Source organism: Stenella coeruleoalba (assembly GCF_951394435.1).
Source record: "Stenella coeruleoalba genome assembly, chromosome: 11".
NCBI lineage: Eukaryota > Metazoa > Chordata > Mammalia > Artiodactyla > Delphinidae > Stenella > Stenella coeruleoalba.
Window position 1 is genome coordinate 58,336,210 of NC_137157.1, and position 19,525 is coordinate 58,355,734.

Sequence of the window (19,525 nt, forward strand, 5' to 3'; positions counted from 1 at the left end):
AATTTGGTGCTAGGATAACTGGTGAACATTTTGAAGGAAATACAATAGAACCCCTATCTTATGTCATATACAAAAATAAATTCCTGGTTATTATACATTTAAATGTAAAACAATGAAATACATCTTGGGGACCATATGTACAATATAGGGACTGGAAAGACCTTTTAAATTAAGACAAGAAATGCAAAAGCTGTAAGTAAAAAAGCAGACATATTTAACTATACACAAATTTTAAAACTTTTGTATGGCAAAAACTAGTGATTCCCAAAGTATGGTCCCCAGATCAGCAGCAGAAGCAGGAGCAGCATCTGGGAACTTGTTAGAAATACAAATTCTTGCCTCTCACCCTAGACTTGCTGAATCAGAAATTCTTGCTGTGGTGCCCAGTAACCTAGGTTTAATAAGTGATTCTGATGCACAGCTGAAGTTTGAGGACCATAAAGTCAACGGAAAACAATTAAATTTGGAAAAAAAAACTTGTAACAAAGATAACATTCAGAAGATCAGTACTTATAATATTGACAGTTTTTTTTTTTTTTTTTTGGCTGCCCCGTGTGGCTTGTGGGATCTTAGTTCCCCGACCAGGGATCAAACCCATGCCCCCTGCTTTGGGAGCACAGAATCTTAACCACTGGACCACCAGGGAAGTCCCAATAATACTGATAGTTTTTATAAGTTGATGGGAAAAGAACAAATAGTCAAACAGGAAAAAGGACCAAGTATATGAAGAGCAAATAAAAATATGACCAAAAAAATGCTTAAACTCAGCTGCAGTCAGGGAAGTGCAAATTAAAGTAACAATGTACTTTAAATCTATCAGGATAGAAAAAAATTTTAAAAGGGCAATGTCACCTCTGGCTGGAGGGAAATGGGTACTCTCATATGTTGCCAGTGGAATGTGAATTGGCACAGTCTCTGTGGAAAGCAATCTGGTAACATCTATAAAACTGAAAGTCCGTGTATTATTCAACCTAACAACCTCACCCCTCAGACTCTAGCCCCCAGAAACAAAAGCACTCATATGTGAGGATATAGGCAAAAGGATGTTTACTAGAGCATTATTTGCACCAGATAAAAACTGAAATCCAAAGAATGCCTTTCACTGGGGTATAGTGGAAGAATTCTGGTATATGTGCAGCATAAAATATGTTACTATTAAAAAGGAAATAATTAGAACAGAGCTGCATAAGAACTACCTGGAGGGCTTGTTAAAACTCAGATTGGTAGGACCCGTCCCCAGAGTTCCTGTGAATCTGGGGTGGAGTCCAAGAATTTGTGTTTCTAAAAATCCCCAGGTAGTGCTGATATTGCTGGTCCAGGGACCACACTTTGAGAATCACTGGTTTAAATGAGAAGAGTAAAGTGTAAAAATATATATTTAATATGGAAAATTTTTGTAACATAAACAATGACTTCCAAAACCCTATACTTATGTGTATATGCAGATAACAAAAAATATGGAAACTAGTAGGAAATTAACATGGGTTTGCTTGTGGAGTGGTGGAGAGTAAAAGGATGCTTCTACAACAGTCTATATACATGTAGTGTGATCACATGTTATGCTTTTATGTAAAACTATTTGTGTATAGTATGTATAAAGGAAAAAACAAAAGAACAACAAGTAGTTCCCAGCCTAAAACACAATGGTAGGGAAAACCACCACACCCTTTTCTGGGCATGAACGTACCTGATATGAAGACAACATACCTGATATGAAGACACAGGAGATGGAAGATACGGGGACAGTGCAGACTGAGCAAGCATCCTGTTGGGGGTGATGTTATAAGGAGCTGGGTAAAACCTGTAGGAAGGGACCTCATCAGTAAGGAGCCACAGGAAACTACAAGGCAAGGGCCCCCCCTGATAGACACAGCCATTTCCCACTAACTACTCTTTTTTTTTTTAAATAAGTTTATTTAATTTTTGGCTGCGTTGGGTCTTTGTTGCTGTGTGCGGGCTCTAGTTGCTGTGAGCAGGGGCTACTCTTCGTTGCGGTGTGTGGGCTTCTCATTGTGGTGGCTTCTCTTTGTTGTGGAGCATGGGTCTGGTCGTGTGGGCTTCAGTAGTTGTGGCACGCAGACTCAGCAGTTGTGGCTCGTGGGCGGTAGAGGGCAGGCTCAGTAGTTGTGGCACATGGGCTTAGTTGCTCCGCAGCATATGGGATCTTCCCGGACCAGGGATCGAACCTGTGTCCCCTGCATTGGCAGGCGGATTCTTAACCACTGTGCCACCAAGGAAGTCCCACCACTGACTACTCTTTAAATATCAAGATGAAACATCCGAGTGCCTGGACACAGGCCTCTGTCATTTTCAGGTGGCCTGTTTACAGAAAACACCCTTACCCATTCTGAAGAGCTGTGGTGGGGTCATAGGTCAAGGCCATACCACCCTATAAAGAAAGAACACAGCACGCACATTGTGAGCCCTTAGTGAGAACAGGAACAAGCCCAGAATTTCAAGGCTGAGGACGTATTTGGTTCAACTGATTAAAAATGAAGTCTGAACTAATCCCACTACAACTGTTCCAGGGTTTTTCTGGTTGTGCAGGATGCAAAATTCCATTCAAGATCCACACTGAAGAGCATGTTAAGCAGCCAGCATCTCTGTTACATACTGTAGCTCTCAAGTTTACCACAGAAATCAGGCCATGGAAATTTCCATTCCACTTTTCTCCTTTTTTTTTTTTTTTTGGCCGCTTTGCTTGGCATGCAGGATCTTAGTTCCCCAACCAGGGATAGAACCTGTGCCCCCTGCAGTGGAAGCACGGAGTCCCAACCGCCGGACCGCCAGGGAAGCCCCATCCATTACATTTTAATGTCCTTAGTATTCCTGTCTCCTAGAGGGCCTCTTACCATGTCTCCATTCCTTGGCCAGGCCCGTCCATTTTGCATAAATTTTCCTTGGTTCTGTCGTTTCTTTGGACCCCCATCAGCAAATTTGCAAAGCAAGGGATCAGATGGGGCTGCCAAGAGAGAAAGCAGACAGGCAGCTGAGTCCCACCTCACTTAGTCCACTCACTCATGCAAAAATCCTCCAGAATCTTCACAGGAAGTCATAACCTGTGGCCCTCTCAGCCTGATTCCCAGATGCCTCACCTGGTACTCCAGGGGGTGTCTTAATATATTTTCCATTAAAGTGGGTGATGATGGCTTCACACTTCTCTGTGGACTCCATCCTAAGGAGCACAAGAGGAGTTAGGGTCTACCTTCTCCAGGATCTGTACTCTCCTTATACTCGAAGAGAAAACTCTAAGTTCCCAGCCCCACAAATGCTCCAAAAGTTGTCGCTACAGAAATACAGAGTTTCCTCCACACAAAGTCAAGGTATCTTAAAGAGGCAACCCCAGCTTCTAATGAAGGTTTTCTCAACTGGCTCCTATAGGGGTCCTGAAAGGAATAATGGAGGTCTTCAAACCATGAATATTCCAAAGAAGACACTGATAGATGGACCTAGTGTTGTGTCTGGGTCCCTAAATAAGAATACAATGCTGTTACCATTATTTTTTATTACAAAATTCCTAATGGAAATTGTTCCCTCACTTTTTTTTTTTTTTTTGCCACGCTGTGCAGCTTGTGGAATATTACTTCCCCAACCAGGGACTGAACCCAGACCACAGCAGTGAAAGTGCCGAGTCCTAACCACTGGACCACCAGGGGTTCCCCTCTTCCCTCACTTTGATAAAACTGTACAAGCTAAGAATTTGCCAATATTTATTTTTTGCTTCTGGTTATAATTATCAAGGTCTAAATAGCTACTGATAACATCATTAAGATTTCATGAGTCGGGGCAGGGAGGGATAAATTAGGAGTTTGGGGTAAGCAGATACAAACTAATATATATAATACAGATAAACAACAATGTCCTACTGTATAGCACAGGGAACTATATTAAATATCCTGTGACAAATCATAATGGAAAAGAACGTGAAAAAGAATATATATGTATATGTATACATATATTATCTATATATACATATAAACACATATGTATACATATATATGAAAAAGGATACATATATAAATCACTTTGCTGTATACCAGAAACTAACACAATATTGTAATTCAACTATACTTCAACTTTTTTTTGAAAAATGGGAGAAAAAAAAGATTTCATGAGTCTGTGGGAGGAAAGAGTATTAAGACAGGGTTTATGGTCCAGAGTGATAGAAAAAACAATGTTAGGAACTACTGAGTTAAAGTGTCTTGTTGGGGAAAGAGGACTGAGTAAAAATCAGAAAATCTAGATTCCAGCACCCGTTCACCGCTCAAAGTCTCTGTGAGTTAGAAAATGCACAAAAACCCTTCTGACTCATTCCTCATTTCTGCTTCAAATCTCCATCTACCTTATTACACAGGGCTGTATAGATCAAATGAGATAATACATATAAATGTGTTTTAAAATGATAAAGATCTATATAATACAGGGTACAGTATCTTCCCCTCTTTCCATATTTAAAGTAAGTCTCAGTATATTTTCTATGCCAATAACCACTAAAGATATGAACCATTCCTATGAAGGCAGTTACTAAAAAAGGCCTCAAATGGAAACTTTTAGAGAAAATAACCTTAGGTGTCCTAGAGCAAAAAGTGTTGAGTTGGGTTACTCCTACTCCTTAGTCTTTCAAAAGGGTGAGCAGGCATGGAGGGTTTTAAGAGAATCACTTTCAGGACCTCAGCTTCCTCATAAACTCTTTCCTAAAACTGATGTGCCTGAGGGAGAGCCTGTGATCACTAATGATCAAGGCTGAAGTCCCCTCTTACAACCACTCTTCTCAATATACTTCGAACTCATCCCAAAGCTCAACACAAGGCATGGAGGACTAAGTTACAAATCTTTTTGTTAAGTCAGATGTTTCCAATTCTTCCTTCCCACAAGCTAGAGGACTCAACAAGTTGTCAACTGACACATAAAAAAGTCATTTTGGATGATAGATCACCCTGGTCTTGGCATATAATTCAGAAGGAATTCAAAGAATTCCTATTTTAGCAAAACTCTTTCCATTCCCATTTACTTATTTATGTGAACAAGGTTCCTCACCATGAAAACAAAACACAGGAACAGAGCTGGTACTAAACTCTGTCTTGTTACAGCAATAAACAATATTCACTGATGGCTACATGATCTAATTATATAAATCTAAAAGGAGCATTTCCAATAAAATTTACTTTATATGAAACAATTTTGTATCAACATTTTAATATATTTATGTTGTTTGGGGCAACTGTGAACTAATTATAAAGATAATTTTCTTATGGATTAATGCATATAGACTCAGGGCCACAGGAAAAAAATTTATATACATATTTTCATTGCAGAGAAGTATAACAATGATTCATACAAAGACTTTCAACTATAAAAAAGTATTTTACACTAGAATACAATTCTGTAGGGAAATACAATGGAAATACAAGATCAAGAAGAAAAACAGAACACTATAAGAATGGTGTAAGAGTTATGACTTTAAAAAAAATGCCCTAGGAATTTTTAAAATGATTTTGTGTATTAAATTGCTATGACATTTAGATCTCATTTAGATACATTTTTAAATGATATGACAGTTTTATTTAAAATGTCAATATTTATAAATTGCTGGAAATTATACTTTGCAAGAATCTAAATGTATGAAGAAAATCTGTAGGTATTAATGTAGAAACATGCAAGAGATTTCATAGTTTTTTAAGTTTTCAAAGCCATATTTCCCACACTGGGCTTTGAGGCACCCTGGGCCATTGTGATGAGCTCACAGAGGCACAACAAGGGATATTTTAACTTTCTGAAGAAAATACAGCAATACCTATTGGATATCTACTGTAAAGAAGACTAACTCTAAACAGTTCATCATTTCAACATTAGATCACCCTACAATCCTTTAGATAACATATTTTTGCAAAGCTGGTTTTTCAGTGGTTGCTATGACAAAAGCAAGTACCATAAGAAAACTAATGTGTAACAGGAAATGAGGGTGTAAGTGTCCAATCTGATTCCAAGGTTTGAGAAGTTGTGTAGTGTCCAACAGGCACACATTCACTAGAAAGTATAGTTATTTAAGAATGAAATAAAAATATTTTCTCTTTCAATGTATTTTTCAAATAACTACAAAGTTGTTAAGATATTTATTAAACACTTTTTGAATTGTCTAGACCATTTAATTACTTAATAAAGCGAATTGTTAAGTATTTCTTTTGTCTAGGGCTAAAAAATTATCGAGACAACTAAGGTGCCATGAACTGGAGCTTTTGCTTTAAGAGTATGGAGCAAAAAAGTTTGATGATCACAAACTTTAGAAACTCCCCTTTAGTTATACTTGGGATTGCCAGCAGGTGGTGCCACCAAGATTGAGTTGGCTATAGGGAAAAGGTCCTATTCCTTGTTCTCAAGGTCTAAAACACTCTAGAGTGAAGGAATGTTCTTGGACCAGAGAAGATATTATAAAAGAAAAAGGGACTTTTAGATCACTTACTCCAATACTTTTCAAACTTTTTAGAAAGGCAACAGAATCTCCTTTCAAGCAAAATCTTAAATAAAAGCAGAACCATTTCCTAAGTCGGCGAGAAGAGGCTGAAGCCCTACAATAGTGACCCTAAGCTCAGAAGAAGGTGCCCTGAAAAACTCTGCCGCTCTAGGGAACACCTGAAGAAAATCACTCATCTAAATCTCTACTTCACAGAGTAAACCAAGGCTCATAAAGATCTGATATCGCATGGGCAGTTAGTCGCAGAGCTGGTTCTAGAATCTACGACTCTCAACAGATCTGAAAAGGTACCAAATCTTCCATTTCATCCTGCTGATCCTGAAGCCAGAAGGATAAGGGCTCTGCTCCTGTGAGACCTTTGGGCAAATCACTTCATATTGGGAATTTTGGTTTCCTTTTCTATAAAATGGAGAATTAATATTTATTTCGCAGATTAAATAATAGGATGATAAATACTCAGTAAACTATAAGAAGGTATGGAATTATTTTATTCTGGTTAGGTCTGAATCAAAGAAACAAAGGCTAGAATAGCAGAAAGTAATGGGGAAAGGATAAAGATTTGGGAGAAAATAGGTTTGTGAGTATTGTGACCTAAAATTAAATGAACTTTTGATTTACTGTCAAGTACTTTCGACTAATCGTTTGGTCCTGGGGGGAGCAGGGCACAGACTTTCTGGTGACCTTCTAAGTGACATTCCTTATTAATCTCATCATTTCCCATTCTTGGCATCCCTCACCTTGCAAAGCCAACCCCTCTGCTGGTCCCACTGGTGTCTCGAAGGATTCTAGTGGAAATAACCTGGCCAAAGGGCTTCAGCATTCCCTCCAGTTCTTGCTCATCCATTGACAGCGGGAGGTTTGAGATGTATAAATTTGTGGGGTCCTGCTCCTGTTGCTATGGAAATAGAAGTGAAAAAATGAACTTCATATCTCTTAACCCTCTCCCACCCTCAGTGGGCAGCCACAAAATGACATCTCAGAAAAGAGAGAGCAGGGAGGCATGCACATAAACAAAGAGGATCTTAATGATTTGTAACACCTGGTCCCACTATCATGGGTCATGGGTTATAAACTGAGTCCGGGCCAAAAAAACCCACAGATTTAATATTTCTAGTACTGTACAAGCCCACAATACAAGCCATCAATGAAGTTTTTGGCTGTCTCTTTAAGAACTAGGCAGAGCAGCGCTCTTCTCTCCTATCCAACAGCCCAACAGCCTGTCCCAGAGGCTGGATTCTCTTGGACTGCCTTTGCTTCCCAGGCTGCATTGTTCTGGGTAATCCCCCCACTCCGCTCTTCCAGCCACAGCAGACTCCTCTTAGTAGGAATGCCTGTACACTCCCTGATGGAGGGAAAGCAGGAGAAGAGAAGGGAAAAGGGAAGCCAATGTGCTGAGGGTTGCACTAAGAGCCAGATGTATAGTTCACTGGGTCACCACGGAGCCCTGAAAGTTCTAGTCTCACAGGAAGTCTAAAGTCACTCTAATGTCAGAGGACTTTTCTCAAGAAGAGGTGGGAGAGGGTCTCCCTGGTGGCGCAGTGGTTAAGAATCCGCCTGCCAATGCAGGGGACATGGGTTCGAGCCTTGGTCGGGGAAGATCCCACATGCTGCAGAGCAATGAAGCCCGTGCGCCACAACTACTGAACCTGTGCTCTAGGGCCCGGAAGCCACAACTACTGAAGCCCGCGCGCCTAGAGCCCATGCTCCTCAACAAGAGAAGCCACTGAAATGAGTAGCTCATGCACCGCAACAAACAGTAGCCCCCGCTCAACACTAGAGAAAGCCCGCGCAGCAACGAAGAGCCAATGCAGCCATAACTAAATAACTAAATAAATAACTAAATAAATTAAAAAGCACTGCAGATAGCCCTTGCCCATCAACCGCATGGCTCTTAAACCTCTGGAAGCCTTTGGTGCTAACTACAACCCCTCAGAGGAACAGACACGGGGTAGCACGGGGTAGTACCCTTACCTTTGCCATCTGTGCTTGCACACCACTGGCTTTCAGTGCTGTTACAGCTTTCTGTGCTGCTGAAGGACTGTCAAAGTCCACAAAGCCATAGCCTGGAACAGGGAAACAGCATCACTGGGAGGTGGGGGGTGTGAGGGAGGTAGGAGGCCCAGGCTTTTCAGGAAACAGAGGAGGAGTTACGATCCACGCAATAGAAGTGGTAGGGAGGAAGAGAAATGAAGAGGTTTCAGGTGGTTATCCACGTGCTCCTCAAACCCTGTGAGATTTGGGCTACTTTATAGCTAAGAATGCCAAGGGCAATGAGGTCTTTATGGTATCCTTGCCTTCCTCCCTCTCCCCTAAGAAATCCTAGGTTTCAAGAATTAGGCTCCTCTAATAATTCACAGCCCCCTCTATTTCCAAAAGAACCCCCTTCTCTTTTCTAGGCACACCCGCAGAAATGCTAGGCATGTAGGAAATACAGCCTCTCCACAGCAGATCATCAGCCACCTGCTGGAAGAAGCCCCTCCTCACCCCAATGTACAGCCCTTTCCCCTCCTTCCACTCTTCCATCCCCACCTAGAATTGCTCAAAACCCCAACAAACCCAACCCACCTCCACAAACAAAAAGCATTTACAGTGCTTTGCTAAGTAGAAATAAACTCACCTATGAATGAATATCTACCATCCAATCCAGGGAAACATGACAGCCAAAGTAGGCCCAGGGGACTCAAAGGCACTCTGTGCAGGCTTCTAGCCTTGAGTCCCCAAAACAGCATTTTCAGCTCTAGCTATCTGGTCACAAATAATCTAAATACCTACTAGTCTTTTAAGCCTGAAAACCCTGAAGACTCCTCCCTGGCACTGGAAACCAGGGACTTGCAGCAATAAAGGGCAAAGGCAAGGGATGGCCTCACTTACAGCTGTTCTCCACCACCAAGAGCAGCTGTTCTCCACCACCAAGAACAGCTGTTCTCTTACCTTTGCATTTGTTTGTGGTCTTGTCCAGTATGGCCTTAGTGGAGACAATCTTGCCATATCTAAGGGAGAAGAAAATGCAAAGTGATAATCTGGGGACAGGGATTTAGACTAGGACAGAGATTGAAACATCTAGATGAATCCATGCCCTGTCTTCACTCCCACTAGGAAAACTGTCCCTACTCAAACCTTAGAACAAAGAAGAAATGAATTTAAAACGTCACACTTATCATATAAACCTATTCCCCAAAGGTACCTACAAGAAATAAGATAACTGCAGTCCCTACACTATCAACACATTTCTCTCTTCTTCCCCAAATAAGACTCAGATACTAGTTAGAAAAAGACTACTGTCTTTTTTTGGGAAAGAAGCTTGGTGGTGTCCACATAGCAGTGTGTAAGGCCAGAGCTCTGGCTAGAATTCCTTGAGGACTAAAAATAATCCTTGATGTTATTTATTTTCCTTTGAAGAAACACCATTCCTCCCATGAAAAACTGTTTCTCTTCTCTGACACCCCACTCTTCACCCTTCTACTGGCCCCCTGAGTGAAGGTCAACTTGAGCCAAACTGCTTTTGTTCAAATCCTGGTTCTGCCACTTTATAGCTATGTGTGATCTTGGACAAGTCATTTAACCTTTCTGTGCCTCAGTCTCACCATCTGTAAAATGGAGATAGGATTGTTGGAAATATGAAATGAGTGCATGAATATAAAGTATTAATGTCTACCAAATGGTAAACACCTGAACACTCTTAACTGCTATTATTATTATTATTATATGTTATATTATATTATTATTATATTCATGGGACCTCAACATTTAACCAAATGGCTCTTTCCTGCTTTAATCTCTAAGACTTCTATTTCTTTTCTTTTTTTTTTGGCTGCACCTCACAGCTTATGAGATTTTAGTTCCCCAAACAGGGATCAAACCCAGGGCCCCAGCAGTGAAAGCACCGAGTCCTGACCACTGGACTGCCAAGGAATTCCCTGATTTCTATTTCTTATTGTCAAGATTTCAGTGTATTAGGGAGGAGAGTGGGCATAAAAGCAAATGCAACAGCTGTGTTAAGAAAATTATCCAAAACTTGACGATAAGGCAAAATGAGGATTGCACATTCTTTCAATGTCATTCTGGAACACTGTCTACAAGGCCCATTCAAAGTATATTCTGTTATCTAGGGGGATGTTTCTTTGTTTCAGTTACTATTTATTACTGATGAGGGCCCAGATTTTGTGACGATACATATTAATTTGTAGATTTTTATCTAGTAGAAATACAAATAATTTCTGTCCATTAGAAAAGATGATCCCAAAGGTTACTGTTTTATAGTCCTATAGGGTATGAACCAGTTTTCTCTGTAACCTAGTAATCTTATTCCAACATTCTTTCTTCAGTCCCTCAAATACTCTTTGAACCCATTTTACCATCCTGCTAGTTCGCTCACTAATGAGTAAAATAAATATCTGGCATGCGTTCATCTGTATCTGCAGCAGAGTTATGTTTCTCAACCTTCTGAAAATTATACTTTGGCAGCAGATTCATGTGGAGTTCCCCAAACTTGAGCAGTGGAGTATCTATCACAGGTCAGGGATTATATTAGAAGTGTTCTACTATAAAGAAGTCTCTACATTCCACCCAGGAGGGTGAAAATATTAGAGAGACAGAACAGAAATCACTAACAAAGTCAGAAGTATAAAATTTAACTGAAAACAGTTGGCAGGGACTGAATTTGAGACGAATACCTGAAACAAGCATTTTTTTCTACTTTTCCTCTCACCCCATCCCTAAAGAACATATGATGATTGATGTATTTGTTTCGCTCCTTGGCAGCCTCTCACTGACTGTTGTAGAGGAGCTCTGTGACCCACTGGATCAGACAGAATAAGCCAAGCGATGCCCTGGAGGCCAGAATGGATGTGGCGAACCTAACCCTTCAGGGCTACATACTTGGATTCTTTCCCAAATTTAGGAAAGGAAGGGATGCAAGAGACTGTAAGCCAGAGGACACACACGCTGCTATCCCTAACGAGGCCCCAGGGTGGAGCTTGCTGTGGTCTGAGCAGCCTGAGACTTTGAGTCAGAATTTCCACTTCAGCTGGCAACAGCTGGATCGTGCAGCTTCCTCCTCCGAAGGAGCCCCTCCAAGAGAACCAGGAGTTCCAGTTCCAGACTCCACGCCTCTCCTTCCTGCCCACCAGGGCTTAGGATCCAGCAACATTTACTTCCCGTACAACCTAGAGAGATAACTGGGACAAAGGCAGGAAGTCCTATGCATGGGAAACACCCTTCACAGAAAGGTGTCCCTCCCAGCTCACACACCCATGAGGATTCCACCCACCAGTTCTTCACAGCTTCCCTTTCATCATAACTCATCTAGCACCTATTCTTTCCCTTCCTCATTCCTACTTCTCTATGGTCCCCTACTGGGCTCCTTACTTCCATCTTATTGTATATGCTGACCCTGACTATTCTCATCCCTTCAGACATAGCAGAAGGTAAGGCAACTATTGGGAAGGGCAAAATGAAAGTCTAAAAGTATAGTGAAGTAGAATTGAGTTTTTTCTCTGTCTTGTGGAGTGAGAGGATTGATTTTTGCAGCACATTATATTTAGTACAAGAAATACACGGTGGGGCTCCCCTGGTGGCGCAGTGGTTGAGAGTCCGCCTGCCGATGCAGGGCATGCAGGTTCGTGTCCCAGTCCGGGAAGATCCCACATGCCGCGGAGCGGCTGGGCCCGTGAGCCATGGCCGCTGAGCCTGCGCGTCTGGAGCCTGTGCTCCGCAACGGGAGAGGCCACAACAGTGAGAGGCCCGCGTACCGCAAAAAAAATAAAAAAAGAAATACAGGGTGCAGAAATCAAGGAACTAGACTGATATGATACTCTTTTCCCTCATAAACCAACATTTTTGCCAATTCCCATTCCCTCAAAAAAATTACTAGTCCTAGACTAAGTTCCCTGAGTTCCATTTAAATAGCCTTCTAAAGCAAGGTAAGCCGAGGTAACAGATTCAGATTTTATACACACATCTAGCCTTTAGAGACTGATTTTGTGCAGCCTGGTGCTAGCAAACTTCCAAAAGCCACTACCTCAGTAGAGTAAGGGATTTATAGAGTACCTCTGATGCCGCATACAACTACATTTTGAGGGGAGAATGTTCTCCCTCTTCAGGATTTGGAACAGCTGCCACATACTCATACTGTTATGGGAGTTTGAGTTACTTTGACCACTTTAGAAAATTGTTTACTAGTATCTACAAAAGCTGAACAAATGTATATCCTATGATTTAGTAATTTTACTCCTAGGTATATACCCAACATAAATGTATATACTTATACACATGCACCAAAAGACATGTACAAGTTCATAGCAGCACTATCTGTATCCATAATAGTCACATACTGGGAACAACTCAAATGTCCAGCAACAGCAGAACAAGTAAATAAGTTGTGGTATATTCCTATGATGGAATTCTATAAAGCAATAAGAATGAACAAATTTTTGCTATATGCAACAATGTGGATGAATCTCACAAACAACACTGAACAAAAGAAACCAGACATAAAACGGTACGTGCTATATCATTATATTTATATGAGGTTCAAACAAGCCACATCAATCGTTTAGAAGCCAAACAGTAGATACCTTTGGGGGTGGGGGAGAGACTGTCACTGGGAGGTGGGCTTCTGAAGAGCTGGTAGTGTTCTATTTCTTGATCTGGTTACCAGGGACTGTTACAAGGATGTGTTCACCTTGTGAAAATTCACTGTTCTATAAACACTTCTGATTTGTGCACTTCAATAGAGTTTTAAAAGATGGTAAATTTACACAGACTAAGGTTCCTATTTTTATTTCTTTCGAAACTCGATTTCCCCTTCCCCATTAATATTACCATCCCACCAGACTTCTGCCTCTAATCAGTCCCCCATATAAATGATTTGAAACACATATTTCTGCCAAATGGAATTGAGCTGGCCTCTCTGCATTCTTGCAATTTTTCCAGCTTTCCTAATTGGGCTAATTCCATGGTAGTTGTCTCCACCTCATGACTCAAATCTATGCTGAAGAAACCCCAAAGATCTTTAGGGGGTAGATGCCAAGTGACAACTCTTTCTCCATTTTCTTCTTTATCCACTAATTTGAGGGCTCCTCTGGGTCACTGAGAATAACTCTAACAGCAGAAACTCTCCTAAGTGTATAATTCGATTGGCTAGTCCCACTTTCTTCTATCCCTACTGCTGGTTTTCACTATCTACTAATCAATATCTTCAGAGATACTGAGCATTTCTATTCAAGGTGTAAGGAAAGGAATATTTCCACTAAGACCATCAGTTCTGGGTACATGCTGGAAACAAAGTCATATACTAACTAGGCTTCAAAGGTCAGCCCTATCCAGCTTTCCTCAGAGAAACACATAAAAGTTTTATATATTGGTAGTAGGTAGAATTTCTCTAAGAGGGGCTGCTGAGAAACCTTGCAACTATAGGGGTAGAAGCAAAATATTGATAATATTGCATTTCAGGATAAGAGTATCTGGTAAGAAGCCAGTATCACCAAATCTGTACTGTCCCTGGAGACCTACCCCTATGTACCCCAACTTACGACTGACACAACTTGACTAGGTCCTGGTCGGTAGTGCTTGGCTGCAATCCCCGGATGTAGAGGTTGGTTTTACTCAGCTGGTCATTTACAGTGCTCCCGCTGCTGCTGTTAGGGGTGCTGTTGCTTGGACTAGGTGGTGCCATTGGCTGAGACAACGACACATATGGCTGCAGGGAGACATGAAGAACAGAAGGTCAGAAGAATTATACATTTAGATGCTGAAGAGTGAGGAAGGTCTTGGCCCCTTGGAAAGAATGATTCCAAACTTTAACAGCAATGAAGTCATCACAAGAGTTAAAAGGGCTTCCCTGGTGGCACAGTGGTTAAGAATCTGCCTGCCAATGCAGGAGACACAGGTTCGAGCCCTGGTCTGGGAAGATCCCACATGCTGCGGAGCAACTAAGCCTGTGCGCCACAACTACTGAGCCTGCGCTGTAGAGCCCGTGAGCCACAACTACTGAGCCTGCATGCCACAACTAATGAAGCCCATGTGCCTAGAGCCCGTGCTCTGCAACAAGCGAAGCCACCGCAATGAGAAGCCTGTGCACTGCAACAAAGAGTAGCCCCCGCTCGCCGCAACTAGAGAAAAGCCCTCAGGCAGCAACAAAGACCCAATGCAGCCCTTAATTAATTTTTTAAAAAGAGAGTTAAAAAAGAAACCTAAAGGAATTCCTCTCTGCCATAAAATAAGAAAATATTTAACTGTCCTACCTAACTTTCAGGGGAAATGAGAGGCCAAAATAAGCTTGATAAAGGTTTTGAAAAAAGGTACTTAGTTATAGAGGAACGTTTTTATCATACAGATGCTGGAGACACAACTAATGTATGCCTCTTAAGTAAACTGTGTAATGAGACAAGACTAATAAAATCTAGGTTCCATTCAAAAATCACAGAGGAACTAATAAAAATTTATTAAATGATGAAGGTATAGAAAAGTTGAACATAGATTATTCATAAAACTGTAGAATATGAGACTGCAAAATACCTGCAGGAACTTGAAAATTATTATAAGATTAGACAAACAAAATGAAATACTAATTACCACGCCAGGTAGTAAAAAATGAAATTTGTTACTATGCTGATAGGGGTTTAGTCATAAGTTATTTACAAGTTTTTAAAAGTTTAAATATGAATGAATAATAGATAAAGTATGGTTAAGGAAATCCAGCATTTGGGGTGAAACATCTGTAATTTTTCACTACTGATACCAGGACAGGCAACCAGACTCTGCTACATTTTGGGGCCCCTTCTGTAGGGGGGTACTTCTGTTAAGAGAAAAATTACCAGGTTGACTGGAACATGGATCCATTTCTTTCATGGCATATTTTATACCCTTATGCTCTAATCAGACTTCTAGTGTATATACATATATGTGGTTCATAATCCTCTAAATTTGCATAATTACCTATAACATAGTGCATTTTACTATATCATACTCATATTCCAGTTCTCCCTTGGCTTAAAGCACTGTGTAGTGTAAATCTGTTTGGAATTACTTCCCTATAAAATACTAGATGCATCTCCAGGTCTTCCCCCTCTCTCTCTTCTTTGGTAGTAGTAGTAAGGGATTAGAGTGGTAACAGAAGAAAAAGGGAAACATGAATATCAAAGAGGGGAAATCTTCCCCCCAAAGAATCTTAATGTGAAATGTGCCTCTTACATTTCATGCCTCTGATCTTTAGCAAACTTTAAAATAAAAATCTTTGCTCAAGATAAATATGTTGAAGCAAGTATCTACCTATTTCTGTCACTATACATAATCACAAATGTGTACCCATTTGCAAATACACAGTTCATTCCTCAGCTCTATACTGCAGCAAAGAAGAAACCCAATACCACATTCTGGAATGGCCCAAAGCCTCATGACCTATTGTAGCTCTTGATACACCCTTTATATTTCCTATCCTTGTCCCCCTCTCTTTGCCAGCACTTACACTAGGATTTTCCATATAGAACAATCCATGTGCCAGAAGAATATGAATTATTCCTCTGTGGTGGTAGTGATAGTCGACAAGTGCAGGGTAGGGCACATGCATGTTTTTCAGCAACTTTCAGAAAACAAGACAAAAACAGGGCAAATAAACCTAAAAGTCATACATTCAGTGCTAGAAATGGCAGTACATACTTTAAGAATGATGTTGAAATCTCCACTGAATTAGTAGACATGTAATAATAATCAAATACTAGTGGTCTAGGCCCCCTCCATTATCACTACTGTTGTAAGTGCACCATCTGATTTAAAGTAGAGGCAAGAAGGGACTTCCCTTGTGGTCCAGTGGGTAAGACTCTATGCTCCCAATGCAGGGGGCCCGGGTTCAATCCCCAGTCAGGGAACTAGATCCCACATCCCGAAACTAAGAGTTCACACGTCACAACTAAAGATCCCGCATGCAGCAACAAAGATCCCACATGCCACAACTAAGACTGGGCGCAGCCAAATAAATAAATAAATATTAAAAAAATAAATAAATAAAGTAGAGGCCAAGAAGATTATCAACTATATTCTAATCATGGCTGTTCCTGAGTTCAGAATAAGATCACTGCTGGAGATCATTCACTAAGATATGCCTTTCCTCATCTCTAAGGAATTGCCATTATTGATCCTTAGCTGAGAAAGCCAAGCTGCTTCTAATATGAGAGTCTAGGGAATTCCCTGGTGGTCCAGTGGTTAGGACTCGGCGTTTCCACTGCTGGGGCCTGGGTTCAGTCCCTGGTTTTGGGAACTAAGATACTGTGAGCCGCACAGTGTGCCACACCCCCACCCCGCCCCTAAATAAATAAATAAATAAATAAATAAGAGATTCTAGGCCTGTGGGTGATGATGATGCCAACAGTAACAATGATAGCAGAAGCAACTCTAGCAGCATCATATCATGTGCCAAGCACTGGCAGATGAGATCACCTGCCTCAGCTAGAGTTCATCTATCCCCTTTCCTAATGTGAGAGAATATTCCTAAGAGGAAGTTATCAATGATGCTACGACTGTCCAAATAAGAACACAAGGGTAACTGAGGAAAGAAATAAATTGAAAAGAAGCTTTTGGTTTACTACCACGGTTATAACCTTGGTTTTAACACTAATGTCTTAGTTATAATCTAAAAATATGTCTTAGTCAATGATAAACTTGCTGCAAGGCCAGAAAAATTCCTAGAAAAAAAGATGTAGTTCAGAAAATAAAAACCCAAAACTTTTCTCTTTTGCTATTCCCAAACAGCTTCTGAAACTACTATATAGTCTCCAAAGAGAAAAAATAGAAAAATATTCTCTTTTCAAGAGAATTCAGTAAAAAAGGTCAAGAAAGCCTCTAAGTAAAGCTTATCTGGCTTCCCGAAAGAAACTATTTGGAGAGACAATAATAACTAATGTAAACTAATGATCCTTGTTTACCTATGTACATAAAAGAGAACAGGGCAGTATATATGAGAGTCCAGAGGACTGAGATATTCTTACTGGGCGAGAGAAGGGTGGGGCAGTATTGTCTCTCTTGACTCCTGTTGGTCTGTAATGGTTCTCTGAGGCCACTGGTTCTCTGTCCGAGTCTAAGCTAAAAATGAAGAGCAAGATTTGAACTGTTTAAAACAAGGCCCTCATATTTGTCCTAGAATCTTAGACACCTGGGATGGTATTAGATTTGCCTTTAGAAATAAAGGATGGTAGCATATTATCACGTAGCAAAGAAATATGTAAAGTTATCGAGTAGAAAAGGTAGGTATGAGTCTTCTTTTTTTACAAAATATTTATTCATTTATTTGGCTGCATCGGGTCTTAGCTGCAGCACGTGGGCTCTTCCTTGCGGCGCTCGGACTTCTCTAATAGTGGCGCGTGGGCTTCTCTCTAGTTCTGGTGGGCGGGTTCCAGAGCTCGAGGGCTCTGTAGTTGCAGCATGGGGGCTTAGCTGCCCTGCGGCATGTGTGATCTTAGCTCCCTGACTGGGATCAAACCCCGTCCCCTGCATTGCAAGGTGGATTCTTAACCACTGGACCACTAGGGAAGTCCCTAGGTATGAGTCTTCTCATGAAGGAGATTTAATTCTGACTGGGAAACATGAACAGGTTTATAAGCTGAGAAATGACATGATAACATATATCTGAGAAAGTTATCACTAGGTGCATTATCCCAGCTGGTTCGGAGGGGTAGAAGACCAGAGGTGGTAAGACTAGTTAGGAGATATTAGACATGAAGGGAGGTCAGGAAAAAGTATAGAAGTTAAATTCAGACTGGCAGAATTTGAAGTTATCTGCTTGATGGATATATGCTGAATACTTTTAGAATAAATACTGGTTAATTTATTCAGTTAGTAAACATTTAAATACCTTTAAAATACTATGCAGGGAAGGCGTGAAAAGCCTGGTAGTTAGCATGGAGGAGCCTGGAAGTTTGATTTCTTAGCTAAAAGTTAACCCACCACCTTAGAAATATAGGCTTATGAAGGCGGTATTAATGCTTTTAGAAAGTTCTAGTATTGCACTACTTCTCTGGGAAGTGGAGTAAACTCAGTTATGATAGCTAAAGGTGGGAAGCAATCTCAGGGCAAGGACTTTTTGGCTTTGGATCTTCCAGTGAAACCCAGATGCCTATGGGCAATGCGTTACCAAGGCAGAACAGGGAACACTGGATTGCAAAGACGAATTGATTGAATGCAAACGCTAGGGAACACCAAATTTGAGGTTGGTTGGAGACTAGAATCTATCAATAAAAGGTGTGTGAGAACACTAGCAGGGAGAGGACTTGGCTGTTTCCTAGAAGGGCCACTCCCCTTGCATAGTAAACAGCCATACATAAAAGCTGAAAGAAGGCAAAGAAAGGTAGGACAAATGAGTTAATGGATATAAAGTACTTAACATGGTGTTTGGCATACAGCAAGTATAAACTGTCAGTAACCGTTATTATTTTAAAATTTGGAGTCTTTTAAAAAATGGAGTTCTTCTATAATTAAAGGACAAAATTCTCCTTCCTTTGCAGAATATGGATAACTCACCCAAGTTGAGCTGTTATTTGTCTGCAGAGACTTGATGCTTCCCCAGCAGTTCTTTTTTTTTTTTTAATTTTTATTTATTTATTTATTGGCTGCATTGGGTCTTCGTTGCTGCACGTGGGCTTTCTCTAGTTGCAGCGAGCGGGGGCTACTCTTCATTGCGGTGTGGGCTTCTCATTGCAGTGGCTTCTCTTGTTGCAGAGCATGGGCTCTAGGTGTGTAGGCTTCAGTAGCTGTGGCACATGGACTCAGTAGTTGCGGCTCGCGGGCTCTAGAGCGCAGGCTCAGTAGTTGCGGCACACAGGCTTAGCTGCTCCACAGCATGTGGGATCTTCCTGGACCAGGGCTCAAACCCGTGTTCCCTACACTGGCAGGCGGATTCTTAACCACTGCGCTGCCAGGGAAGTCCCCCCACCCCCCAGAAGTTCTTAAGGATCCAGGAAAACTCTGGAGAGATGTTTTTATGTAAAGCACATGAAGAGATTTGAGCCTATGAGGCAGGCAGCGAGATAACTACTTAGTAAGCAGGCCCTGACCATCTTCAGA

General features: G+C 41.1%; 1 protein-coding gene across 8 annotated transcripts in view; it reads right to left on the reverse strand.

Moving 5' to 3' along the window:
- RBMS2 (RNA binding motif single stranded interacting protein 2) overlaps nt 1-19,525 on the reverse strand; it is a 90,840-nt gene that overhangs the window by 12,575 nt on the left and 58,740 nt on the right. For all 8 annotated transcript variants that reach the window (XM_079936370.1, XM_079936371.1, XM_079936367.1 and 5 more), the window contains 8 exons: nt 14,005-14,171; nt 9,404-9,462; nt 8,444-8,535; nt 7,210-7,367; nt 3,096-3,175; nt 2,853-2,962; nt 2,343-2,389; nt 1,708-1,801 (listed from right to left, as the gene is read on the reverse strand). In XM_079936370.1, the coding sequence (XP_079792496.1) occupies nt 1,708-1,801; nt 2,343-2,389; nt 2,853-2,962; nt 3,096-3,175; nt 7,210-7,367; nt 8,444-8,535; nt 9,404-9,462; nt 14,005-14,171 (807 nt within the window). The remainder of the gene's footprint in view (nt 1-1,707; nt 1,802-2,342; nt 2,390-2,852; nt 2,963-3,095; nt 3,176-7,209; nt 7,368-8,443; nt 8,536-9,403; nt 9,463-14,004; nt 14,172-19,525) is intronic.